Source organism: Grammomys surdaster, unplaced genomic scaffold (assembly GCF_004785775.1).
Source record: "Grammomys surdaster isolate TR1022 unplaced genomic scaffold, NIH_TR_1.0 130, whole genome shotgun sequence".
Taxonomy (NCBI): Eukaryota; Metazoa; Chordata; class Mammalia; order Rodentia; family Muridae; genus Grammomys; species Grammomys surdaster.
The window spans coordinates 1,218,749-1,246,416 of record NW_021604588.1 but is presented as its reverse complement, the minus strand read 5'-3'; the positions used below and the strand labels follow the sequence as shown (position 1 = coordinate 1,246,416).

The 27,668-nt window shown below is 39.9% G+C and overlaps 1 protein-coding gene across 2 annotated transcripts in view; it reads right to left on the bottom strand.

The window, feature by feature from the left end:
* The window catches only part of Acbd6 (acyl-CoA binding domain containing 6), a 137,553-nt gene that overhangs the window by 84,475 nt on the left and 25,410 nt on the right, over positions 1-27,668 (bottom strand). The window contains exon 4 of one of the 2 annotated variants that reach the window (XM_028758147.1): positions 7,678-7,760. In XM_028758147.1, the coding sequence (XP_028613980.1) occupies positions 7,678-7,760 (83 nt within the window). Of the gene's footprint in view, positions 1-7,677; positions 7,761-21,491; positions 21,866-27,668 lie in introns of those variants that run through there. The other variant, XM_028758156.1, reaches the window with a different exon arrangement.

Below are 27,668 nucleotides of genomic sequence, written 5' to 3'. Positions count from 1 at the left end.
TCCCTCCCTTGTAGCTCTCAGCTCCTGCTCCAGAGCCATTCTTGTCTGCATGCTACCATGTTCTCCACCATAACTCTCATGGACTCATCATCTGAAACGATAAGCCTCATTTAAATGTTTTCCTTAATAAGTTGCTTTGGTCATGGTGTCTCTTCACAGCAATAGAGAAGTAATTAAGACACTATGGTTAGGGAAAGAAGTCTAACACAGGAGGATACTGTATGACCTCACTTTTTGGTGGAATCTTAAATGTTAAATTTCACATAAATTCAGTGAGAAGAGTGGTTACCTCAGACCAGAAGAGGGAGGGAGGGTCAGAAGCGAAGATGTTGGTTAAAGCAAAAAAGTTTTGGTTGGACTGGAGGGACATATTCTAGAGAGTTACTGCACAGTAGAGTGCCCAGTTACACAAGCTCTAATGTACAATAGAATGACTAGAATTTTAAGTCTACACCACAAACAGTGACATATTAGTGAGGTAACAGAGACATTAAAATGCTTGACTCTTTCTATAATGAATATATGAATCAAGATAACACAATGTACCCCATAAACACACATACATGATTATTTGTGAATTAAAATTAGAATTAGATATAAATAACAATAAGGATGGTCAAAAAAGCATTAAAAGGTGAGCTTGCAAATGAACCTTAGAAATAAAATAAAAAGTAAAAAAAAAAATAAGTAAAATAAAAAGATTGGATGAACAAAGGAAGAAGCAACTGTCCATGGCAGGGTGGTGAGAGACGGGAAACATTAGCGGAGAAAGCAAGACAACCCACCATCAAGAGCCCTGCACGGGTTGGCAGTATAGCAAGTTAGTTGGGAAAGAACAAAAGTATGCTCCCTACCCTCTGGATCAGGGTAAGGGGAACCACACTGTCCTTCTGCACAAATGAGTGAGTGCTAGGGAAGGAGACTGCCTCATGGATGCTTCGGCAGGCAGACTGCTGCTACAGATGCCTTCCCTTACTGTGTTAGAATAATCCAAAGCTAAGAGACAACAGGAAACATTTACAAACAAAACATTCTGGCATATTTTAACTTAACTCACAGATGCTTCTCTGAAAGGAGAATATTGTTAATGGTTTTAGTAAAGTGGATCAGGTAAAGTCAACTCCTGACAAGGATTCATTTAGTGTATTGAAAATTCTTGCTTCTATTTAATATGTAATTAAAATCTTAGATGTTAATTTTGCCCTATAGAATACTGGTTTTGAGTCTTAATTTTATCAAAGACCATTACTGAGAGTTTGTGCTGTGAGCCTCAGAAAAATCCTGCAAGTCATAGCTCCCTCCTGAAATACTGTGTTGCAAGACCAAGGCAAAGATCCAGTGGAGGCAAACACAGTTTCAAAGATAATCACATTTAAGGCATACTGCCCACAATTAGGGCACTTACTGTCTGGTTTGCTGTAGTGTTATTCTTAAAATAATTCTTGAAATCCTAGATGTCAAATAGACATTTGGAAGTTACCTCCTGATTAAAGATAAAAAGTTATATTGGAAAAGTTATTTAACTATGATTTTATAAAGACATTGACTACTAGAAGTCCGTTCTACTTTTTAAAAATCTGCCTCTTAACCACATTAAAGGAAAATTGTGATACTTTAAATGTGTCCAAGAAAATAAAAATTCTAGTCCATCCCTGGAAAATCAGTGCCCACATCAGAAAATTCACACACCAGCTTTTCTGAAAGACTTCTCTGAAGGGTTGGTTAACATCCCAACCATTAAGTTGAGTTTGAAATCAGTAAGACAATACAAAGGAAGCATCACCAGTTTAGTAATAAGTGAGAGACAACGTCAATTTTTGTAGGGAAGTATATTCTTAAGAATGCTGAAAGAAAAAAGTATTTAATTTTGAAACTGAAGAAAGTATAGTGCTACAATATCAACTGTCAAATTCCATTTCATTAATTAAAAATATAATGTCTCCTCAGCCATTCCAGGATCCAATGGGGCACAGCAACTAGAGTAGAGCTACTAACCACACTAACCTTGGACAAGTAACCTGACCTTGAATTTGTGTCCTCATCTGTAACACACGATACCACTAACATCTACATTAATAAAGCCACTGAATATGACTGTGAGTATAAACAGTCAATATATGATAGTGTCATTGTATTAGCTGCAGAATATGCAGAAGGTAGAAGCAGAAGGATCAAGAGTTCAAGGCCAGCCTGGGCTATGTCAGACCTTATCTAAAACATATAATAATTTAGCATATGTTTTAAGGTGGGATAATTTATCATGTTTAGACAGTATCACTATCAATCAACCCATCTAATAAATATTAATTAGACCTTTAAAAATAAAAGTAAGGCACTGTGCTTTGAGCAGAGTGACCAGTGCTTAAGAGAAGACTAATGAGATGGTGAGGGTCCTTGTTCCTTTTACTTATAATGCACACCCTGTCTCTCTTGTTTTGAATTTCTAAAGTTTGTTTTATGTGTATGAGTGTTTGCCTACATGTATGTCTGTTTACCATGTGTCCAAGGTGCTCAGAGGTCAGAAGAGGGGGTCAGAAACCCTAGGACTGGGGCTGTGAACCATCATGTGTGTGTCAGAAAACAAACGCAGGACCTCTAAAAGAATGGTCAATGTTCTTAGCTGCTGAGCCCTCTCTCCAGCCCCAACATGTATTTTCTCTTGGTATTGCAATGGTCATATTGTCTTCAAAACTACGTACTCTAGCCTTTTATATGCATGTCTGTTAACACACAGGAAACTGTACACACGTGTAAGCATGTCAGCCCCTATCTAAAAATGAGGATACAGGAGAGGAAAGAGAGCAAGACTAGGTAGGAAGAGTACAAGTGGTGAGAGAGGGAACAAGACATGGAGATAAAGGGGTAGACAGTGGCTTTGGCTGGTGAATGACCTCTTTTTCAAAGAGCTGCTGATCTGCAAACAGGTGGATTTGCCTGTATGCCTGGTTGGCATCATGGCACTGAGCACACAGAAGCCAAATGAAGCACATTAGAAAAGGGAGACTATGAGAGCCAGGAGACTGTTACAACACTTACTGTTTATGTCAAGACCTGCCAGTCCCCAGGGACCCATTTTCACATAATCTATAATTATCTCTTTGCTTTAATCGCCTTGTCATTCCTGAGGCTCTCATGGGCACTGGAAGAGGAAAAGCTCATTAACTAAACCTTTTCTCCTCTCTCCAGCCACCCATGGCTTTTAATTGCTTGGTGTGTTATTATCTGGGAGTGCAACTGGGATCATTTTCATAAGAAAGGGAGGTAGAGAGCAGGAAGGGAGCCATGAGTCCCTGAGGTATGCACCACAGACAAACCTTTGCTTTCTCAATTATTTATGCCAGCTGAGGTTTTACAGGCTGAATAAATCCATAGCTCAAGTTCATTCTGAGCAGTCAGATCCTCAAGAGAGACTTGCCCACTTGCCTGTACACACGCGTGTATCCTCAAGGAACAACCAGACTGTAACAAGACATATGTCATCTAATTTATCACCGATCACCAAAGTGTTAACACAGTGTTGATCACAGGCAACAGTGAAATGGGGAAGGATTACACTAACCAGGCAAACAGATGCTCTTAGTGCTAGAATAGTGCTGTCACTGGGACAGCGGTGTCTCACAATGGCTTAGCCTAATGAAAGCGTAAGGATCCAAATACTCCATCTTTAAAACATAAGATATGTTTAACAATGACAGTCCTTAAACAAACTTGCAAAAACCAGGTTAGTATATAACAATGTGAGACTTTGAATAAAATCCTAAGTAGAATTTTATAGCAACAGATCTTACAAATAGCAATAAAACTATGTTGCTGCTGCCTGTTATCCAATCACATATTGCCTCCAAAAAATTCACAGCAGTTTCTGTATCAGTGTCAAACTTCTGTGCTTTCAGTCTAGTTTATATTTTAACAACAACAACAACAACAACAACAACAAAGCATAAAGCAATCATTTTCATCCTAGTTTTTACTTATATTCTTCCCCTTTATAATCGATATTAAAGAGCAACTAGCAACCAATGAAAAGTTATTTTTCAAAATAGTATCAAGATGTTATTACTGCTTAAAAATGTAAACTTTATAAGTCAACAATGCAAACATCTCTTTGAAATTCTACATGCTTTCTGTCTGACCACAGCAGTGACCTCTAGTATTTTCTGCCAAACACTTCATTTGTCTCACAGAACAACTAATCAATTCCAGAGCCCATCAATCATTTCAGTTGTATACTAGACTGGTCTTGCTTAGAGAAGGTCCAGATGGCTGCATGAGTAAGTGGAATTAAAATTCTAACAGATTATGAGGCATCAAACTATAAAATATAACAGAGAAGACCAAATCTTATTGCAGGCTAGGCTAGGCTAGGAAGTATACCTTTCCTTTTTTTCTACTTTTAATTCTTGCCCTAATTTTTCCATGTGTGTGTTGACTTTTAGAGCAAACACAAGCAGGCATTCAATGCACACTGAAGTCATTCTGGTGACTGTACCACTCGCAGAGCCCTGTGCTTAGTACTGAACCCCCTGCACGTGGGCGTATAAACAAAACATAGCTCATCTCAGAGCTACAGTTAACTGAATGAGAAGATCATTACACGTGTCCCAAATCTAGCAGACTGCCTTTGGCTTCCTAGTTTGCACCTGTTTTGTAAGCAGACTGACCTCTGATTTTTGGTTCCTACTTTCAGTGCTTGGTCTCTTGTGGCCTCTGTGCTGAGTGCTAATAAAAGTTTACAGCTATATGGAAATGCATATTCTTCCAAGTATTATTCTAGGGCGCTTGTGTGCATGTGTATATTCCACACAAATGCCATATGAAACAGACACTATCAACCCCATTCTACAGACGAGTAAGTAGCTCAGGTTCCAGCTAAAGTGGTGGAACCCACAGTTGAACGCCTGTCATCTGGCTCCAAAGTTGTATAAAGTTAACTGAAACCTCACTATAGCCTTTGTATTACAGAACAATTAACTAACTTCAGAAGTAGACGCTCCTATTTGGCCTCTGGGATACTGGGTCTCTCCTATATGGCAGAAACAAAGATTTGAACCAAAAGGGCAAAAAACGGGCCCTTAGCTCATCTGTAACACGTTAGCGGGGAACCAGAGCCATTGATCCCAAGCTACTCAAATGTGTGCTGACCTTCCTGAACTTCACAACACACTCAAAATAATCTGCAAAATACATTGTTTTATCTTCTAAAATATATGCAAAAATATTTTCCTTCTATTATTTGATATTTTTAAAACTCTACATTGATTTCTGCCTTCATATCAGTTGAATTCAATTCTGATAAGAATTTGTAAATAACATCAGTTAAAGCACAATTTGTCTTAAAAAAGTAATAGTACCATATCCAAATATCCATGACATAAAGTTCAGAAAATAGCCTGTTTTCATTGTTGAACTACATTTTAAGACTTATGAAGAAATTCCAAAAGTGTACACCTGGTACTTCACTGTAATAATCCAACATCTCAGTACAGGAAAAAATTACTATGATTAAGTTTATTATAGCAGAATTATTCCACTAGTCAAATGAATTTTATTAATGCAAGCATGACTAATTATGGTGTTTCCAGATCTACTGTAGTAGTAAGAGAATTACTATGCTTGTAATAGCATAGAGACTTTCAGTGACTCTCAGCATCTGTGTTTCTGTATGCACGCTGTGGCTCATACCTGCCCCACCTCCCACACATACAATAAATAAGCATATAATAAAAAATTTAAAACAGCATAAAAAGATTAATATTTTTATTAGTGAACTAAGGTCAGGCCTAACCAGGTTTACCTACAGCAATAGTTCATATTTGGCTCAGTAATATTTATTATACATACATGAAAATGCCACAAGTACTAAGAAAAAGCAAATGTGGCATATACCTATGATCCCAGCACTCAGGAGATGGAGGCAAGAAAGTCATGAGTTCAAGGTCATCCTCCACTACATAGTGAGTTCAGGCTGACCTGAACCAAATGAGACCCTGTCTTAAGAAAACTAACAAAAACACAACAAAGAAACAAAAGTACTAAGAATAGCTTGTCATGGAGGGGCAGCACCTGGAATCTCTGAGTTTGAGGCCAGCCTGGTCTACATAGTAGGTTTTAGGACAATAGGAGCTACATAATAGAGAGACCCTGTCTCAAAAGACAAACAAGAACAACAAAAAGCACTAAGAAAGCATCAGTCAAAAGTGAAGAAGCTGGAAGACAAATATCCATGTTCTGTCGCACAGCAGATGCATAAATATGTGGTGAGCTGAATTAAAAATTCTCCTTTATAATTGGGTGTGGTAGTAAATACCATTAATCCCAGCTCTCAGGAGGCAGAAGCAGGCAGATCGATGAGTTTGAGGTCTACAGAGTGAGTTTCAAGACAAGTCAGGGCTACACAAAGAAACCATGTCTCAACATTCTCCTCCAACACACAGGAAAAAAAATTCTACTTTACAAAAACAAGCAATATTATTTTGTGCCGTCAGATTTGACCTAAGAGCCATTGCTTTAGGAAGTGGGTGAGAGAAGGGAAGAAGGGCAGGGAGGTAGGGCAGAGAGAGAGCCACATGGAGAGACGCAACGGCGGAGAAGTCGAGTTCGGTTAGACGGTTAGCTGAAAGACTGCCCCAGCAAACAGGCCAACAGCTTTACACTATAAGGACAGATGTTTCTCTGTCCTTATTATTAATCCACAGGCAGGACCCCCAAAAGCCCTGCAACACCAACCCGTTCAAATCAGCTTACTCTATCTCAGGAATACTCTCCCTAGAGCGCCACCTCACCTCACTGGAAGATACTTGATTGGCTTTTGTTCTGCAAAGTTACTGATCATTCCTGTCACCTATACTCCAAAAAAGACCATAATCAGCAAGCCATTTTGGAAAATACTTTCAGTCTAGGGGCCCTTGCATAAATTAGCACCCAAATAAAGATCATTAGTATAGATAGTGACTGATACTGTTAGAAAGTTAAACTTCATAGTTTCTCTTTTTGGTACAATCCTCTCTTCATTTTAGGAAGACAGATAACTCCCTTCAGTAAATTTTGGGGAGGCCGAATGGAGTTTTCCATTTGATGGAAACATTTGATGTTGAAACATTTGATGTTGAAGAGGAAGTAAGTCAATGTTTGGTTAACTAAAAGGATAAAGGCATTAAACACTCTCCCTTTCAGTTAACAATCTTAAAAGTTATTCCATGACTCCTTCAAGTAGCACAGGATGCTTTCCTGACTCACATGGTGTTGGAGAAAAAGGATTATGGCATTTTTACACAACACAAAAACTAACAGAGCTGTTAAATAACATAGTCCCAGAATCCAAGTAAGAGAATGAATAAGCCAGCGGAGCTGGTGCACACCTTTAATACCAGCAAATGGAAAAGAGAGGCAGATGGATCTCTGAGTTCAAGGCCAGCCTCTTCTACAGACTGAGTTCCAGGACAGCCAGGGCTATATACAGAGACTCTGTCTCAAAAAAAAAAAAAAAAAAAAAATGAATGAATGAATGAACATAAAAAATAAACAAAGGCAAGTAGAGGGAAGGAGGAAGAAAGAATGTTTCAGATTATATATTACCTGATTAAAATACATATACATAGATACTTATGTGCACATATAATACATATGCATCTGTGTTGTACATATACTTGTATTGTCAAAAATCAGAAAAGAAATTACCTGATCATTTCTTCATGATATAGAGAACTAATGACTGGACCACCAAAACCACTACTGCCTTCTTTTCCTTTCTTCTCTGACACCTGTGGAAGAAAAGACAAGATAGAAAAAGACACACGGAATAACACAATACGTACTGAAAAATTACAAAACATCAGTTTGCTAAGAAACACTAAAATTTTACTCTCAAACAATTCTTCAATGCTAGTAATAATTTTAAGGTGATTAACAAAAATTAAACTCATGGCAATCCTCCTGCCTCAGCCTCCTGAGTACTGAGATTACAGCTGCCATCAGTCTGAGAATGCTTTTCTTTATACAAGAAAAAGTAAGAATTTACTTTAATCTTCTTATATTTTCAGCGTCTGCCCCATTGGTAGGATAAAGTTGGAACACAGACAGCATTTAAGAAATGCAAACTAAGAGCTGGGGGGATGACTCAGAAGAGTATCAGATGCTCTTCCAGAGGACTAGGTTTAGTTCCCAGAACCCACATGGTGGCTCACATCTGACAGTAACTCTACTTCTAGGGGATCCAACTCCCTGTTCTGGCCTCTGTGGGCATCAGATCATTTTACAGCCACACTGTAAAATAAATAAATGAATGAATAAATAAATAAATGCAAACTAAATAAAGCTGACAATAATAAAACTGGGAGAAGAAGGAGAAAGAGGAAGAGGAAGGAGAGGAAGGAAAAGGAAGGGGGAGAGAACAAACCAAGTACTGAGTCTCTTAAAAAGAAACAATTCCCAGAGGTAATAGAGTTATAAGCTTAGACAACCTTTGCTTTGACAGTGATTTTTTTTTAATATAAAACCAAAAGTGTGATTCATAAAGAAAAAAATTAGTGGTCTTTATTAAGGTTTAAAAATGTGTGAAACACACTGTCAAATAATGAAGCTACAAACAAGAAAACTTGGCAAAACACATTATCAGTAAAGCCCCGTATCTAAAATACTCAAATAATTATTAAAGCCAATAATAAGAAAGCAAATTATGATGCAGATTTGAATAGACATAGTTATTATAATGTTCCGTGCAGGTGGTGCTGTTTGGGAGTAGGGGTGGGGACGCTGTGACACCTTAAGAGGTGGGCCACTGGACACATCTTTGGGGTTCTAACAGAGTCTTGCTTCCCTCGGTCCTGGTCTGTGTGCAATGGCACTGAGCTCGGCCCCGACTGGTATTTTGTCACAGGGTGTGAAAGGTAACTCATAGATTGTGCCAAATAAAACATACAGATGACACATAAGTGAGTGAAAAGATGGCTAATATCAAGGAGATTGGCTCCGTGCTAAGGAGAAGGGGCTGAGGTTCAGCAAGTCCACCAGTGCACAGACAGGTTAAAAGCAGTTCATTCACCTTGTGATGTTACTATATAAGATCAAATTAACCCTGAACACAGATGGTCAGCACTGCTGCCTTTCCAACTTACAAGTCACTTACTGCTTTTTCCCGTTGTAGGTTAGGATTTACAGTCAGTGTTGCACAGCAGTGGTGATACATGCTACCTGCCTTCTTTCTGATCATAAAGGTGAGTCTCCATCCTTACCACAGAGATGCAGTGTCTGAGTTTTCTATAATGTCCACGATCATAGTGTAAACATTCACTTTCACTCTGACTCCATTGCCTCACGCCACAGCACACCCTGTATACAGCAAGTATAGCCAAGTCAGCATACCCTGTGCTGTGGCCCAGCCTGGAGAGTCCACCCTCTTATCCCTAAACCTCCTTCCTACACTTGCCCCAATTCTCAGATAGATCCCACCCCAGCCCAGTGCTCCAGCCCAGTTTGGGCCCAGTTGGGAGGCCTGCCTGTATCTTCTAAACATCTGGGCTTGGAACAAAAAAGCAGTGTGAGAAACTCACTGTGTTCATATGAGATACAAAATCAACAACAAAAAATTCACACTCAGATCTCACTGCAAAGCCACAAACCATATGACAACCAGAACAGTATGCCTCCTCCAAATCCTCCAGTCCTAACCTCTCCAACGAGAATGACCTGCTCGAATCCCAAGGTACAGCTCTGGAAAGAACAACGGTGAACTCCAACAAAGAATTAAAGGAAGTTAAAGACAAAGAAACAGTCTGATGAACAGAAAGGGAATACACACCTGAATAATGCCCAGAGGGTGAAAACAGTACCAGGATTTGAAAACCAAACTCAGTAGAGATACAGACACTGAAGGGAACTCAAGCAGAACTGTAGATGGGACGGAAAAGCTCAGTAACCCAACTAGAACACTCGAGAAAAGCCTTACACGAAGGACAGATCAAATGAAAGAGTATCAGGTCTCAAAAACAAAGAGGGGGATCAGACACACACACGAAGAATGTAAGCATTTCAACCACATGGCCTTCACTCTTGAAAGTTACGTTACTGTCCAGATGAAGCTGGTGCCCTTCCCTTCGGCAAGATGCTGGTGACTGTTCTCGCCACCTTTGTGTCTCTGGACCACGTCTGCAGTCTGGCTGCTTCTAAGATATTTCTTTTTCACTGGTTTTGATGATGTTTATTGGTAAGATTTGATAACTTTCCTTGCATGGGGCTTGCTGTGCTTCTAGACCTGTGGGGTTGGGAGGTGACTTTCATCAGGGGGTGACTGCTTCTCTCCCTAAATGGTAGTACCACTTACACCCTGTAGACAGAGACCAGAGTTGTTACTGACCTATAATGCTCAGGACAATACATGATATGTTTGCTGGCCCCAATACTAATAGTTAAAGGTTGAAAGTCTCTGATTTGCAGCTTTCAGCAACGGTTGAGAATTTTGGCTACTTGCATGTTTGTTTGTTTGCTGTCTTCTCACTCTCTGTGCTCCCTGCCTCATTTGATTAGCTTCTCTTGCTACATCTTGCAACTACTGCTCTTTCCTTACGTCAGCTCTAACTTGCCATATACTTTTCACTGTGGATCATATTGTACTGCCCAGGTCTTTACCAGCTGGGTCTTTATGGGCCTTCCTGTTGCTCTGTATGAGGCTCAAGTTTTCTTCTACTCTGAAAACTTACATATATGAAACATAACAATATGCAACATACACTTACAGGCAGTATTTTAACATCTTTAATGCTTCATCATCTCTGTCTGTGGTGGTGTGAATGAAAATGGCCCCCATTGGCTCACAGAGCAGGGTCTTGGGGCCTTGCTGGAAGAGGTGTCAGCAGGGGCAGGCTTTCAGGTTTTGATGCTCGAGGCAAGCTCAGTGGCTCACTCTTTCTTCCTGCTGCTGGCCACTTCTGCAACACCGTCTCTCCCTGCTCGCAGCCATGCTTCCAGCAATGGCGACTGTGGACTAAACCTCTGAACTATTTCCTTTATAAGAGCCATCGTGGTCACAGGGTCTCTTCACAGCAATAAAACCCTAAGACACCATCGTTTCTACAGCTGCTTTTATTATCTTTTTATTCTCCTGGGTATTTACTATCTTTATTTATTTATTTATTTATTTATTTATTTATTTATTTGCTTGCTTGCTTTACAGACTTCCATTGTAAGCCACACGTTGTAAACTTTACAGTCCTGTTTTCCAGATCTTGTTATGCTCCTTTGATTATGATGGGCTCTGTTTTGGCCCAAGTTAATAAAGCTACCCGAAATCAGTCTGACCCTTTTGAGACTCATTCATAAGCTCAATGGTGAGAAACAAAACATTCTTAGGACTCTATCGGCTCCAGGAAAATGGCTACCCACTGTTTTCTGGTGTTTCCTTTCCCGGACTGTCAGTTACCTCTCACACATGTACAGATTAGTACTTAGCCAAAGGGATCCTTCTGCAGATCTTTGGAACTCTAGGCAGAGTGACCTCTCCAGTGTTTGCCCTTTCAAACTCTAGCTCAAATCAGGGAGACTCTGATAGTGTCTGGTTCCTCCCCTCACAACAAGAAAGAGTGAACCACCGAGTCTGTCTTGAGTGTCTGCTCAAGGAAAGAATCAGCTTCCAGGAAAGAAACCCAGGCACCCTTGAGTTCACCTTGCCTCTTGCTTTCATACTGAGGGGCAAAGGTCCTTCAATCAAGTCTAAACCTACAGGGTGGAACAAAGAGTGTCCTGCAAACTGTCCTCTGACTTCGAAAGGAGCACCATAGCATAAATGCCCCTGCTGGCACATAAATAAATGTAATTAATTTGTTTAAAGTTTAGGTTTATCCTATTTTTCTGTACTCAAAATCCACAAAGTTATTTTTATGTTGCATCCGCAGTTAAAGGAAAAGACTGACTTGGCATCCAGTATGAGAACATTTGCCCGTCCTTCCAGCACCACAGGCTGTGTTATGTAAGGCATCAAAATGCTCCTTCGTCAAAAAGGAAAGGGCAGCCAGCTATACGAACCTTTACCACTTGATCTGTGCTCTAGCACAGTGTCAGGCTCAAAATAAAACCAGTAAGAAACACTCTTTTCTATTTGAAAAATACTTACTACAAAAATTACCACACTAATAACATGAGGTGGTTTCTTATTTCCACACAGTTCCCTTTTCAGACTCTTTCCTATTGGTGTGTTTAACTTGTTTACAGCTCAAACTATGGAACTTCGGGCAAACCAACGGCTCTGCCTCACTTTCCTTGTTTGTAAAGCTGGAACTCTTTACCTACCTCATATGATTATCTCAAGATTTAAGACAGGTCTACTTAGATAGCAAGAGCATTCAGCACAAAAAGGGGATATAAATCAGCTGATGTAGTAAAAACTACAGCCACGATCCGGCCATTGCTGCCAGTGTCTCAGAAGCACAAGGGCAAGACGTTCGTATGTGGAAAAAAAGGATCCAACAGGGAGTTGTTACCTAACAGTGCTAAACTTGTGATTCTCATAACGTATTATCAGTAAACCTCTCAAAACAGGACAGCTAATCCATTCTTTCAAATGATAGAGGAAAAATAATGCCAGCCCTATGCAAACTCTTTTGGAAAATGGAGAACAAGAAAAGAAGACTAGCATCTGGTAACTATCTTCCGGAAACGTACATTATCCCAGTTTAGCTGCAGAACAAGAGCACAGAGGTGCACTGGCGCAGAATTGCATCTACACAGGCAGCAATTACAAGTGACACTATTTTCTACAATGTGAAGAAAGAAAAAACAGTAAATATGATCTACCATCAATTTTAAGACAGTCAGAGTTCAAAAATGTTAGAAAGTTGGATGTCTGTCTGTCTTAGGTTTGACAGATTGGAAACTTGAAGAGAAGTGAAGTAGGCCATGTGACATGGTAAGTGGAAGAGTGGCCTTCAGCCCAAAGGATCTGACAGCCAAAGCTTGTACTTCTATTAAAAGCTAGATTCATTCCAGAAGACATTTTAACCTCAGGCTTTCTTTGTCTAAGTTTTGTGGTTAGGGTCCTGGTCAGTAGAGGGTATCACTGGATGGTGCTGGGATGCATCCCTGGACCTTGGCCATACTGTCAAGCCTCTATCACTAAGGAACATCCTCAGCTCCTGTAGTAAGATCTGTAAAGATTTAATTTCTTCAAAAAAATACATTACTACTCAGAATTCCTAACTCCTGATCTATCAGTTTGGGTAAACTGTATTTCTGAGAAATTCATACATTTCTGCTATATAATCTATTTGACTAAAGTTATTAGTAAGAGTATCTTAGTTATAGTTTATATTGCTGTGATAAAACACCATGACTCAAAGCAGCTTGGGGAGGGAAGGGTTTGTTTCATCTTGCAGCTTGTAAAATCCATCATGCAGGGAAGTCAGAACAGGAACTCAAACAATGCTGAAACCTGGAGGAAGAAGCTGATACAGAGGCCATGGAGGAAGAAGCTGATGGAGAGGCCATGGAGGAAGAAGCTGATGCAGAGGCCATGGAGGAAGGAGTACTGCTTTCTGGCTTGCTCCTCCACTCTTACACATTAAAAAACAAAACAAAATGCATCACAGTCCTATCTGATGGGGACATTTTCTCAACTGAAAGTTAACAAATGACTCTTCCCAAATGACTTTAGCCAATGTCAAGGTGACATCAAACGAGCCAGCACGACTGATCTCTTGTCAACTTGACACACAAACACATGACTATTATTAAGCCATAATCTTTCCCTTCTTGTTGTCCCAAGATATCATACTAATATCAGTATCAATATAAAATATATTTCAAACTTTAAGTCTCACAGCCTCTAAAACTTCAAACACTTTAAAAGTTCAGACCATTTAAAATGTAAACATCCAAAAATCTCTTTCAAGGTTCAAAATTTCTCTAAAATACCTAAAGTCTCTCTAAAATTCTAAAGCCTCTCTAAAATATCCAAGATCTCATAATTGTTGGTTCCCATTTTTTAAAAAGTTAAATTCTTTCTTATTCTAAGAAGGAAGAACCACGGCAGACTCACAATCAAACCAGAGCAGAACTAAAGGTGGTCGTCAACATAAACTCAGTGTCAGTGTCGGCCTTCTGGAACCACCAGCTGCTAAGCTTGCACAGGCTCAGCCAGCTCCACTCCTCGTCCACTGCTGCTCCTGTGACTGTCCATGGTACTGGCATCTCCAAAACACTGGTGTCTCCTGTTTCAAGTAGCCTGCACTTTTACCAATAGCCTCTCCTGGGCTCTAATCAGGGACCCTAACTGACCCTGGGGCAGGGCATCACACTCCAACTTCTCTCCATGACCCCTTCAATCTTGGGGCTTCAACTGAAACTTAGGCTACAATTTTACCAATAGCCTTTCTCTCCCAGCCTCTTTTCAGGACTCCAGGCCTCTGTCACACAGTGCCAGCCTCAGCTACATACACTCTATGACCTCTTCATACCTTCAAAATCTTTTCCCCTTCCTTTTAGAATTTTACTAATCTTTTCAAAGAACCTTTTATTTTATTTTGCTTTGTGACTGGTAACTGTGTGCTGTCATCTAATGTATCGTATGGGGGAGGGAAGACTACTGTGAAGATGGCTTTGTAGCTAAGCACAGGTACTACTCTTGTAAAGAGCTAGAGTTTGTTCTTATGCTTGCAGACAGGAGCTGGAGAAGTCCTGCCCAGCAGTCAATGGAACCATATACAAAGACCCACAGCCATACATTAGATGGGGCTCAGGGAGTCTTGTGTGAGATTTGGAGAAAGGACTGAAGAACCCAAAAAGGATAGGAACTCAACAGAGAGACCAATAGAGTCAACTAACCTGTACCCTTGGGGGGGGGGGGCTCCCAAAGACTGAACCACCAACCAAAGAGTAAGCATGGGCTGGACCTAGGCAGATATGTAGCAGATGTGCATCTTGGCGGGTCCCTCAACAATTGGAGAGGGGACATGTCCCTGAATCTGTTGCCTGCCAGTGGATCCCATTCCCCCAACTGGACCACCTTGCCTGGCCTTAGTGGGAAGGATGCGTCTAGTTCTGCAGTGACTTGATGTGTGGGGCGTGTGTGTGTGTGTGTGCGTGCGTGCATGCGTGTGTGTGTGTGTGTGTGTGTGTGTGTGTGTGTGATACTAGGGGGGACTCCCCTTTTCAGAGGAGGAGGGAAGGGGAGGGGGGGGGCTATGTACAGGGGTACTAGGAGGAGAGGGGATGCTGCTATTGGGATGTAAAGTGACTAAATAAATGAAAAACAAAACAAAACAACCAGAGTTTGCTCCCCAGCACCCATCCGCCTACAACTCCAGCTCCAAAGGTTCTGATACCTCTTCTGGTCTCCCAGAGCACCTGAACACACATGGCAAACATGCATAAGCACACATACATGTCTACACACAAAGAATCACAACTAAATAAAACTGGAAACCTAAGTCTTTTAATGAAACAAATCAAAACTTACAACGAGTTACCATTGAAAATAAATCACACAAAGGGTCAAGATAGTAAGAAATTTTATGTTGTGCAAATCCAAATATACAAAAAGGACACTTCTCCTGAGAAAATTTTGAGGTTTTATGTACATGGACAGACAATCCTTACATAGTTCAAAGTAAGTGCTAACACTCTCTTGTCCAGTCTATTTTGCAACAAAAGGCACAAAATGAACTAGAAATGATGAGAGGATAAAATATAAAACTTAGCAAATTGTAAAGTAATGTCAACCACTTAAGAGGGGTGAGGCACTACAATCAAACAAAAAACTAAAACAAAAAAAACATACAGAAAAGTACAGTGCAGCATTTGACTGGAGGTAATCCACAGACAGAGCTGGCCGTCTTCCTCAGTTACTAACTGTGTGGTCAGGCCTACACCACTTGCATCTCTGTCCTCAGAGGATGCATTCACAATCACCTTCCGCATGCTGCTGTTCTTTTTCCAATTCTTCTAGGATCTGAAACATGGTCATTCCCTATTAGATTTTCCTATCTTCTCATCTGGGCCACACTTGTGTTACCCTGGTTATGCAGAAATACAGTTTATAGGTGCTCATAAGCACTCCTCAAGGTTGATGCCAACAGTGTCGTTGATCAAGCAGTGACATGATGGGGTCTTCTTACCCTGCTATGCATGTAATTATTTTCAAACCAATCAGCAACCAAATGGGTTCTTCAGACAAATGTGACTTTAATTTATTAAGTACTTCTGGAATTATGAGGTTGATGGCATTCCAATGCAGATAAATGGTACATTTTAAAATAGTCAGTGCCATATTATTTGGCCAATCCATCAAAAATTTCCATCAAATGTACTGGGTCAAATGGAATTTTATTGGTAGCAATCTTAAATGCACCTTCAGAACAAGCGTCAGTCACACCCTACATCAAATATATCATTATGGTTTGGGGATTCAATTGAAACCCATTTTCTTCTGCAAGGTCCACCAAATCTCCAATTCAACGACTATAAAGTCCTTCACTTTTCCCATCATTAATATATAAATGATAGGATGAGGTCTAAATTCTCAGCGTACATAAGGACGTGAGTTGGATAAACGTAACAAAATGAATACTGAGACAGTTTTGAAAATGCCATCAGTAGACAAAGTAAGCATGCACTGGTCTTTCAAGGTTAGATTGGGTGGTTAAATGGAATCTGTATCTTCTGTGACAATCAAACATCAGCGGAGTTTGGTTTAGAAGAGTACTGGCTAGTCCACTTGTCCTCGAAGAGGGACAGTCTCAAAGACAAGCACAGCATAGTGATCAGACACCAGTCCCTTACCCAGAAACTCAGCATCTACCTTTTTGTTGTTAGAGAAAGGGTCTTGCTCTGTAGCCCAGGCTAGCCTGGAAGTCACTTTGTGGTAGTCCAGGATGATCTTGAACTCAGTGATTCTCCTCCTCAGCTTCCCAGGCACTGAGATTAGGGTATTAGCCACACCTCTGACTAGCTTTTATCTTCTCTAGTGGTATTCTTTTTTGAAAGGGAATTCTAACTTTCATAATCTTGGTTGTCAGGGTTCTAACCTTCAAGATTTGAATCTTTTGGAACTATGACCTTTAGGGTTTTCTTGCCTTTCAAATTTTTGATATGTAGGACTTAGTTTCCTACATACATACATATATATATATATATATATATATATATATATATGCATGCTCAGATTCTGGTCAAGCAACTCCACTCCTAGGTTTATATCCTATGTGAAGATATATATCCAATACAAATTGCACACAAATGCTCCCAGCAGCATGATTCATGAGAACCACTGTGGGGCTGAAAAGATGGCTCAGCATTAAGTGTGCTTCCTGATCTTGCAGTAGAGCACCCACACAGAGGTTCAAAACTACCTGTAACTCTAGGCCCAAATGCCCTCTTCTGACCAAGGGCTCCTACATGCATGTGGTGCATAAAACTCATGCATGTTCACATACATACAAATAAATAAATCAATTTAAAATAGTGGAAATAACCCCAATAGTCCAACAACAATGAACAAAATGTATTACATCCATACAAAAGAATATCATGCAGTTACAAAGGGAAAGAGAGCTTAGACAGTAAGGTATTTGTCAAGCAAGCATGATACTTGAGTTTAATCCTCAGAACTCACACAGAAAGCCAAGTATGGTGTTTACACTTATCCTAGTACTGCGGACGTGGGGAATGGGGCTTTCCGACCTCACCTACCTACAGAGCTCCAAGGCAATAAGAGGCTCTATCTCAAGACGGTGGAAGGCTCCTGAGGAACGACACTGGAGGCTGTCATTTGGCCTCCATGAGCACCTATGCATATGCACACACAGTGAGTTCAGGCCAGCAGGACTGATAAGTGAGACCCTCTGCCTTACCCACAAGAGCCTGTGGGACATTTCTGATTAAATTCTAACAGCATCTGAAGTGTGTATAAAGCTTAGATTAGTAGACAGAAACAATTTACTCCTTAACTGGCCTAGAAGCTCATCACATTTACTTTGATAACCCTGGGAAGTAAAGAAAATAAAAACATGCGTCCAGAAAATTGCAGCTGAAAAAACCCACTTGCATAGAAGACAGGCATAGAGAGCACACAAGACCGCATTACCTAGTATCCTCAGAGCTTAGTTTGTGTAAATACACACTGATGATCATACAATTACAGAATCATCTACTGACATATGTCTTACACTGTGACCCTGTTATTAGCCAAGATACAACTGTAATTCATACTCCAGATCTGGAGTAGAGAAGGCCTGACTGTAACGAGTAATCTTCAACCCAGCCCCACTCAGCTAGGATCCTGCCCTACCACTAAACTCACAGAATTGAATTGATCCTACATTATGCAGGAATAACATACATATATATTTGAAGAAGAAAAGTGCCATGAGCTTGGAATTACATGTATTGAACTGTGGCCAGTAGCATGAATCCATAAAGGGAATGTATCCATAATTAATTCAGGAATATAATTATAATCAGCAAGCCTGCAAATCTTTGTTATTCTTATTACTGTCAAAGCTATTCAGGTCAGTTTTATAAAATATTTAAAAGACAATATAATTTTATTTTTTTAGCTTTAATTTTTCAAAGTAGACAGGTTCTAAACCTTCAAAAAGTTTCAGAAACTCTTAATTTATAACTCTTTATCAAAGCATGGCATTGCTGTCCCCAAGGAAGGAAACTTGGGCAGACAGTACCTGACAGCAACAATTACATGCAAGTTTGAAGATTAAAGTCACTGATGTGCGTGCAAAGACTGTTCTGCCATTTTCTGTTACTACCAAGACTCAGGGGGAAGAAAATCCTTAGGAAACTTCACTTGGGATGCAGGAACCCCATCCTAAGAAGGCACATGAAAGGTGTGAATGAGCTAGCTGTAAGCACAGCAAACACAAAACGGTCCCTTGTTGAGAGACTTGATAAAGCAGAAAATAGGTACAATTAATACATAATTATAAAGGGTATTTCTACTTCCAATTAATTAAGAATACCAGGAAAAAAAATCACAGAGTGAATATGACTAAATGTTGACCTTCAGTGAGACCAACGATAATAGTAAATATAAAACTTTTAAATAGGGGCTAGAGAGGAGGCTCAGTAGTTAAGAGCACTAGATACTCTTCCAGAAGACCCAGGTTCAATTCCCAGCACCCACATGGCAGCTCACAGCTGTCTGTAACTCGTGTTCTAGGGGATCTGACACCCTCACACAGACATATATGAAGTCAAATTGCCAATGTACATAAAATAAAAATAAATTATATATTAAAAAAAAAAAGAACACAGGCTGTTCTTCCAGAGGACTTGGTTTTGATTCCTAGCACCCACACAGTGGCTCATGAAGATCTGTAATTCCAGTCTGAGGGGAACCAACGCCCATGTACACGGACATACGCACATGCAAAACATAAACACACACACACACACACAAAGCAAAACAAAACAAACACCTTAAAAAATAGGACTCCATGTTTTTTGGTGCTTTGTGCTTGTTTTGTTTTAAGCTAGAGAAAGAATGAAATAACACTTTTTTTTTTTCTAAAAACAATGATAGGAAGATAATACTCTAAACATATATATGTGGCCTGACTCCCCAGGACAGCCAGCATACTAGAGCAACTCAGCAACCAAAATAAGCCTGAAGAAAGCACCGCTACACTTGAAAAAGGCAGCATCCAGGAAAAAGCATGGGGACAGAAAGACCTGAACCTCCAAAGGGGCGCACCACCTGGTGAAGGCACTCCCTTAGCATGTAGAGAGAGGCCATGTCTGAATAGTCTATATATGGTTCCTATAGAGCCAGAGGTGAGTTCTGTGTATCTGGCAGTTCTAATCCATGCTGGTAAGCTGACAGCCCTGATCTCTACCTAAGAGGAAAGCCTAGTTTCTATTGGTATTTACTGAGTCCTAGGAAGAGAAAGGCCTCTCACGCCATTCTCACCAGATCTCAGTGGGGCAATCAGAGCTAGCCAGCTCGTGAGCCCACAAGCAGCAGAAAACTGTATCATCCTTTGCCTGTCAGTTATAGTTCAAAACATCTACACAGCCAGATCTACTGGTATGGAAACCGATGATAAACAGAAAAATGACACTCATTTAAGAACAAGGGATAAATGGCACTACAGTTAAGCTGGTGTCCGGCTTCTGCACATGCACAATCCCCCAAACATACAGCTTTCAAGTTCCACTACAATATTATATTAAAATTGTTATAAGAATTTAAAGTTCTAATAAAGGTGACATTTTAAGATCTCACTAGAATAAAGCACTAAAAAAATAATTTATGTTACAAAACACTAATATTACTCCTGACCTTAAAATACTGGAAGTGATGAGTTTCTCAGGCAATCTCACAGCCTAACAAAAAATTACTGTTCAAGAGAAATCTCTAAAGATATAGAATTCTGGCTTCAGCCCACCATGTTATTTATTTTTAAATTTTATTTCTATTTTATGCATATGAGAGGGTGTTTACCTGCATGTATGCCTGTGCACCACCTGCATGCCTTACACGCACAGAGGCAGAAGAGGCCCTCCATGGATCTCCTGAAACTGGAGTTACAGATTGTTGAGCTGCCCCGTGGAGTTGGGAACTGAACGGGCGGGCACTCTCCAGCCCCATGGTGCCATTTTTAAACCGTTGTCCATAATTTGGTATTTGGTCAATAAAATGGTATTTCTGTACTTTTCCCATAAGTACAATCTACTGTTTATCACCATTCCTTTCCTCCAGTTAGTCACACAGTCTGTTAAAAGTTCTTGCATGTCCAATAGTGGTGGCACACGCCTCTCATCCCGGTGCTCAGAAGGCAGAAACAGGTGGGTCTCTGTGAGTCTGAGGCCAGTCTGGGTTACACAGAGGAACTCTGTCTCAAGGAAGGGAGGAAAGAGATTTGAACAGCAGTTCATAAAAGTAGAGACTGAACATTCACCCACAGCAGCTTAGAAGGTGTGCTCAAATAAGCTGGGACTCACAACTCTCCAACAACTAATGGTGCCCTGGTGGCGGTGGCAATGGGCAAAAGGCAGGCCAGAGCTCTGTAACTCCTCTAACATGGAACTCTGCTTGCTGGGAGGTGCCCGTTCCCAGCTGTTGGCATGTCCAGTGAGTGCCCTCACGTGCTCCATTCACTGGTCTAATCATCACACACAGGAGTCTGGTAGCTTAGCTGCCAAAATACAGGCACTGCCAAGTTTCTCAGGTGTCATAGAGAAGAAAACTCAAAATCACTTTGTCATTTATCCCACTAGTTCTTACAAAATAAACCCTTGTTTGGAGCTCTAGTATATTAAATGAGGGCTGCTGATAAAGGGAACAAATTACACAACCTACATTTATGTATATTACACTATCAAATTTGACAAAGGGGAAAAAATCAAAACATTTAAAGCTAGAGTGGTCCTCCCTTCTCCCCAAGGTCACTGGCCACCAGCCCATGAGGACAAAGGGAGCCGAGTCCAGTCACAGGGTTCAGAGTACACCAACAGCTTTGAGTACGACAAAAATAACACACTTATCTCCGGGATCAGCTTCAGGGAGACAGATCAACTTTATTCAGGGTGAATCAAGGGTTATCTCATTTTAGGGGAGGGGTAGGAATTTCCAGGGTGGCACAGGTCACTGGCTGAAGGCTAAGGTACTGAGATGCCTCATTAGCATGGGGAGGCACTCCAGGGATCTCAGGGGTTTGCTGACCAGGTTTCTTATTGGAGAAAGGAAGTTGGACCTGTAATTTCCCTAAAGGCTACTTGACATTCCTCAGGTAGTGGGTGTAGGGTCCGGGATCTCCCAGGTAGAGAAAGCCTCACTGACAAAGGGAGTCAGTCCACCATCTGGCATGGAGCTTAGGGATATCCAGTAATGTCAGACTTCGACTTTAGCAGTAGGGTTTCTTGACAGCTAGAAAAAATGGTGTGTGCTTAGTTAAGATACAATTTGAAGATGGTGTGATTTGAAATATCAGAATTGTATTTATTCTAATTATATTCAATTTCAAAGCAGTAACACAGGAACATAAAACTGCAATATAGATACAATGTATTTGAGAGGGATGTCTTGGGATTATTTATGATCATATTCATATAAAAATATTTGATAGATATTTAAAATATTTGATAAGTAACCTGGCAGTTTGTTCATAATGTTTGTTCAACAAGAGCTTAACACTGTCTCAACACCTGCTAGTATTCTTTCCACCCCCTCCCACCCCCACCTTCCTCCCGAGACAGGGTTTCTCTGGATAGCCCTGGCTGTCCTGGAACTCACTCTGTAGACCAGGCTGGCCTCGAACACAGAAATCCACCTGCCTCTGCCTCCCAAGTGCTGGAATTAAAGGCATGTGCCACCACTGCCCGGCTAGTATTCTTGAGTTGTTAAAAAAAGATTAAGAGTACATTATTAGAATATTAAAATTTTAAACACTTTATTATGAAAACAATTATAAGTCTGCATAAAACTTATCTCTAATTAATAGTTTGTCAGGTCCAGCAAGGTTGCTCAGTAGTTGCTGCCAAACCTGACAATGTGAGTTTAACCCCCCCAAGTCCCCATGTGGAAGGAGAGAACATTCAGAAGCTGACCTCTTACCTCCACATGTGCATTCATGAACATGAGCATGCATGCACGCGCACACAATGAAGGATAAGAAACTGATACAAGTAAGAGTAAGAATAGTCTCATGGACTGGATAATAACATCAAAACCTAAGAACAGTTTCTTACTGGCCCAGAAAGCTTTCTGTTCCTCAATGAGTCATTTGTTCCTTAGCGCTTGTAATCAAAATTATTTACATTTTACTAGTAAAAGGCAAAAACTGGAACACTCATATTCATGATAATTTGGAACACAAATCAGCATAAAAGAAGTAACAAGCCTCAAAGAATAGGGAAAAACTTGCCATCCATTTTATAGGTATTCTTTACTCCTGACCCCATCTAATTACTTGTGGTCTTAAGCTACTCATTTATAAGTTGGCTAAAGTAACCAGTAAATACTCCTTTGGGGCATATCATTTGTAATACTGATTTATTGACCGGCTGCCTCCCAGTACAGAGGTCTGACCCTGTGTTTATAATTAGGCTGCATAATGTGGAAGCAGAGTGATGGCTCACCTTCTTGCTTTATGAAATGGTATGAACATACAAAATGATGCAATTTAATTAAATAAAGAATGTGGGGTTCCTTTATGCAGTTTGAAGACTATTTTTAGCAACACTGTAACATATGCCAAAAGCTTGGTAGCCATGCTTCTACAAACAACTCTAGAAACAGATGCATAGTTCATTCTATATATGCACTTGCCCATTCAGTAAACAACTCAACAGATGCTTGCTGCCTGCTAACTGGGAGCACACCCATAACCCAGGCAGATAGATATGTTTTCTTATGGAGCTTAAAGTCTAAAGGAGATGAGAGACATGTAAATAGTCAATTATAATGTAAGCATATAAAATATTAATTATGTAAAAGAAGATATATGCTACAGATTTAAGACTAAATTCCATCCCTTTCCTTCTAAATACGATAGAGGAACATTCTCACACGACATTTCCATCCTTTCCTATGAACCAGCTCTGCCCAAAGTCTGCTGAGATCTAAGCAGAGTAAAGCTCTGACCTAGTAATCTGGTGTCATGTTCACAGTGTTCTCAGTACCCATTGTGAGTAGTCAATAATTATTAACCACTAATGAAAAGTCACAAATGACTAATAGAAGACATGAGCCTGTATTTCTTCCTAGACAAATAATGCATTACTTGATGAGTCTAAGTCATCAATCAATAACCGAAACTATAAAATTTGGCCACTGACTGCTAGGAATTCATCCTGAAGAAATAATTAGATAAGTGTGCAAAAATATAAGTAGAAATATGTTTATTGCGGCATTACTTATACAGGGGAAAAAAGAGAGAAAGAAAGAGGGGAAAGGGAAAGAGAGAAAGCAGCTAAATATACAAAGAATACAGTCAGGGCTTGCAAACAACAGAATACCATGCAAGCATTAGACACCATATGTATGGAGAAAAATCAAATAAAACCTCAGCTCTTTGTACATGTGAATTTGAAAACTTTCAAAATCAAATCGGAACATAAGAATGTTGACAATTTTCTAAAAAACTACTTTTATTTCATTAAACAGTCCTATTGCCTACTTTTCTTTAAAAAGTGTCTATCTCAGCCGTGAGGTGCACACTCAGGAGGAGCAAGGCCTCGGGGTCAATTCCTGTCACATAAAAAAGTAAAAATCAGAAAAAATAAAAGCTTCCCATTTGGGGAAGCAAAAAATATTTTCACCCACCAAAGACAATGCAATCAAGACATTCATACATAGATATACATACATATACACTTACACACGGATACACACACATTCAAACATACAGATACACACACGCACATACACACACTTTAAAAACTGGAAAACTATGTGCCTTAGCAGCAGGGCTTCTTGTCCTTTTCCTAAGATCAAGTATAAGCACTCTAGTATGTGTTTTGTTTCTTAAATATTTGTTCTTCACTTTAAATAAGTATCTCACTGTCTCTAGCATTTAAATAAATTATTTTTCCATTGTTTTATTGTGAAAATTTTAACCTACAACAAATACATGGGGTAAAAGTACAACAAAAACAAAACAAAAACCCCTCTCTCACTCCTTCTCCCAGTCCCACACCACTCCTCTAAATACCTGCCACGTGAGAACACACACTTCACAGACTTAAAGGCTTCATTCCCAAGATGACAGCAGATTAAATATACTGACTTGCCTTTTGTCTCCACCTCCTGTATGACACTTCGTATCGCTGAGTATTCCTCTGAACAATGTGTTGTTGTTTAACCATTTCCCTGCTGACTGCCTATAATGGTTTAGTAATGCATCCACATCCACATCCCTTCTAGAACCTGCAGATACTGTTACTTGGTTTCAGAAGTTAACCATTAACTTCTCCCCAGGATTCCCTAGGGAACAGAACCTGAAGCAAAGCTTCCGAAATGAGCAATTCTTGGGATGTAAAATTCCAGTATAAGAAGGATGAGAAGGAAAGAAAATGAGGCCTCAAAGAAGAGGGACAAACACGAAGTCTGGTGACAGAGCCACTCCACTGACCTAGGCCTCACAGGATGTCTCCATTCGGACTATCCACGAGCATAACCTGCAACTGCAGCAGGAGGAAGAAGGGAAGAAGGGAAAAGCAATTACAAGGCCCCTCCTCGGTCAAGTGTGTCCCTGAAGCTCACCTAATCCTTCTCAGTAGTCACTGAAGGCTATACAGCCTTACTTAGGATACCTCCTGTAGTTGTCATCTGAGACTGTAGGTGTGAGTCACAGGTGGTCCTGGTGAAGCTGGCCCTCCCACCAAAGGAGGTGAAGAGGTGGAAAGAAGTGCATCCTGGAAGGTCCGGCCCATCCCCTTCTACTAAAGGTGAGTGACTAGACAGGCCTAGTTCTTCAGCGTTCTAATGGAATCTGACAGAGAAGCAGCAAACATTGCTTTGTTCCATCTTGTTTGCTTCCGGTATGTTTCTTATAAACTTCAGGTGAGCTTTTCTCACTTTCTTATCACAGACAAGACAATTAGCGGCAAGAATCTGCCACACTCAGTTCTGTCCTACTTCCTAAAATTACTTAAGGCTGCCTATAAATCAGACATTTAAGGCAACCAGTCAGTTTGAATTCAGCACCATAAAATCTCTTCTCGATAACTGTTTTGCCCTTAGATGTAGCAAAAGAGGACATGTAAAAGATATGACAACTAACTTATCCCCAGGTCCTAGAATCAAATTCTGCAAGGTCAGGAAAACATTAGCATGTAAGAAAACTCTGCACTCTCACATAGTTGCCCGAAAGTGGTTGACTTCGGATAGAATGCTTCACTGATAAATAAAACACTCGCTTGTCAGGACTTCAGAGAGCCACTCCACAGATGCTGCTTAGTGACTGCTTCAAGTTTCTTTTATCATATAGGATTCAGACCACAGACAACCACCTTAATCAACACAAAAGCTTATTTGCGTACAAGGACAGGCACTGGGGATTCAGACCACGTGTATTTGTAATGCCATGTATTTGTAAGAACCTTGTCTCTTTTTTTCTATTAATGTGTTTCCCCTTTTCAAGAACCAACCTGACTGTTCTTTTAGATGCAATTTCTGAATTTGACCTACTGCTCGGTCCACTCACCTTATTCTCCCCATTCTGTCTTGGCTATTCTCTGAAGTAAAAGTCTAACCAACATATTACAGCTTGGACTGTAGAGCTATAAAGTAGGAATGGTTTTATTCTCAAACAGTGGGGACCAGAGAGATGGTTCAGTGGTTAGGGTGAACACTGCTATGACCTCAGCACCACCCACATCGGGTGGTCCACAATCACCTGGAGCATTATCTCCAGAAGGGTCCTACACTTCTAATCTCCAGGACACTTGAACTCACGTGCACATACCACCACACCTCATCATTTAAAATACAAATAAATATTTAAAATTAAACATTATGCCAAATACCAGAAAGTCTCGGTCCATATGCATTGTGAAATAAAACTGCATTGTCCCAGAAAAGGGATACTACACAGTGTACCTAAAAACAACGTTCTGACACTATTTTAAACCTAAGTCTGCAATGATAATGAAAAAACAAGGAATGTGTTTATTTTCAACTTGGTTAATAAAATCTAATTCATTCAGCTGATCTAATCAATCTGGAGAAAAACTATTTTCCAAATTCTAAAGGAATATGACTTCGATTTTGTAAGAATCAAAGTTTGCTGCTGAACAGCCTAGAAAGGAAAGATATTAATTTTGCCTCTCAATAATTTTTCTATAATTTCACCTTGGTCATTTATTCACAAGGACTACAGTATGACTAATATTCCTAGCAACAGTAGCATTCAATGTTGCTTATTTTTGATAGCATATTTATTAATAAAAACTTGCCTCTACTTTACATTTGAATTATACCTACAGTTTATAGACTGTTTTCTATATATCTAATTTCAATAAGTTATAATTGCTTATATCAACTTTACAACCTGACAATGCACAGCTAACCTCAAAAAGCAAATGCATCAGTATTGGAAGCAAGACTTTAGCTGTAAATGGTAACAGAAATATATAGAAATTAACCTATTATGCCTTTTTTCTCTCGGCCTAAGCAAATCCATATGGGTTCACTTTCCCAATTTGAGCTTTTAAAAATGCATACTAAATTTCCTTATATTGTATTTCAATCAATTGCCTAAGCTCAGACTATAATGTCATAAATAAAGTACTTGATCATAAATTTCTCAACAGACATAAAATCAAAGACACCCAACACCTACAAATTAAGTAAGAAAAAAAATCGCACAACTAAAAACTGAAAAGAAGTTAACATATCAAGTTCCAGCTGATCAATCAGCTGGCCACTCTATTCTGAACAGATTCCAGCTTTAAGCCCCACACTGGATTAAGATTATAAACATGTACCAAAATCATCTTGATCTAGTCTTTTCATTTTATGTTTTCTTATAAATTATGAAGCTATGGGGAAAAGTCAATCACCTTTCAAATGTTTGACGGCACAGGCATGACTTAGAATAGCAATGATGTGAGCTATTTAACAGGCTCTGTATGAAATGAGGGAGATCTGTAAAACAGCACACACTTAAGCTTAGGCACACACACCACCACCACACCCACCACCACCACACCCACCACCACCACACCCA